The sequence below is a fragment of the Nanorana parkeri genome, unplaced genomic scaffold, assembly GCF_000935625.1.
Source record: "Nanorana parkeri isolate BGI_ZX_2015 unplaced genomic scaffold, ASM93562v1 scaffold323, whole genome shotgun sequence".
NCBI classification, from domain to species: domain Eukaryota; kingdom Metazoa; phylum Chordata; class Amphibia; order Anura; family Dicroglossidae; genus Nanorana; species Nanorana parkeri.
Genome location: NW_017306591.1, coordinates 84,183 through 85,129, shown reverse-complemented (window position 1 = coordinate 85,129; position 947 = coordinate 84,183). Strand labels below are relative to the sequence as shown.

The 947-nt window shown below is 56.0% G+C and overlaps 1 protein-coding gene across 1 annotated transcript in view; it reads right to left on the bottom strand.

Moving 5' to 3' along the window:
• Window positions 1–947, bottom strand: part of UBR4 (ubiquitin protein ligase E3 component n-recognin 4) — a 103,213-nt gene that overhangs the window by 101,046 nt on the left and 1,220 nt on the right. Inside the window, 1 exon segment of the mRNA XM_018558168.1 lies at window positions 494–695. Within this exon segment, the coding sequence (XP_018413670.1) occupies window positions 494–695 (202 nt within the window).

Genomic DNA, 947 nt, shown 5'->3' with positions numbered 1-947 from the left:
AGGAGGGGACCCGGCGGCATACCTCATCCCGCTGACTGGCGGAACGGACGGGGGAGGGGGCGGGTACAGCTGGCTCTGCCTCTAGATAGGCGGAGCCAGCTGTCACTCACGCAGCTGGGCGGATCCCGGCACAATTGTCGGGATCCGTTCCGGCTGCGGCGTCTCAGTACACCGCGAGCAGCAGCTCCCTATATACTGAGCCTAGGGTGACGGGAGGACGCTAGTTTGCGTCCTCCCGTTACCCTTAGGAGGACTATGGGGGAAAAGCCCAGACCCCGTAGTTCTCCTTTAACTATATAATTCCCCATCAGGCCTGTAACTGTCAGGCTTGCAATGGCTCATGGGACTTGTAGTTCCACAACATCTGGAGGGTCGGAGCTGCCCAATCCTGATCCAAGTGCTCAGAATAGGATCCTGCATGGAGAAGGCTTGAACCTGTATGGGAAAGCGGTGTGCGCGCCCAGCTTGAAGCAGCCGTCCACATCGCTCTCACACCAGCCGATGCCCATGTGTACAAGGCCTCCGACATCTTCTTATTAAATACCCCGCAATCCACACGCCCGTCGTTCACACAATCAATAAAGATTTCTAAGCCCAGTGCAGTCTGCACCACCAGAGAGGTGACACCGCGGCAGGATGTCATCAGGACATTCAAGTAGTTATTTCCCCAGACGCAGAACTCGTGTAGCTTCCCCCTGTGATTGGAGAGGAGACAATGGGGCAAAGGGGGGGGGGCTCCACCCGGCACAAACATTCAAACATTTCAGCTCGGAGGGGGCAGTGGTGAGACTTTCTCATCGCGACTCTTCAAATTTGTTTTTAGAGCTTAAAAGGAGAACTATGGGGGGGGTGCTTTTCACTCACCTCATAGTTCTAGCCGACCTGTGACAAGGAGACTGTCACAGGTGGGCTCAGTAGATCGGGAGGTGAGCGAACACATACCGGCG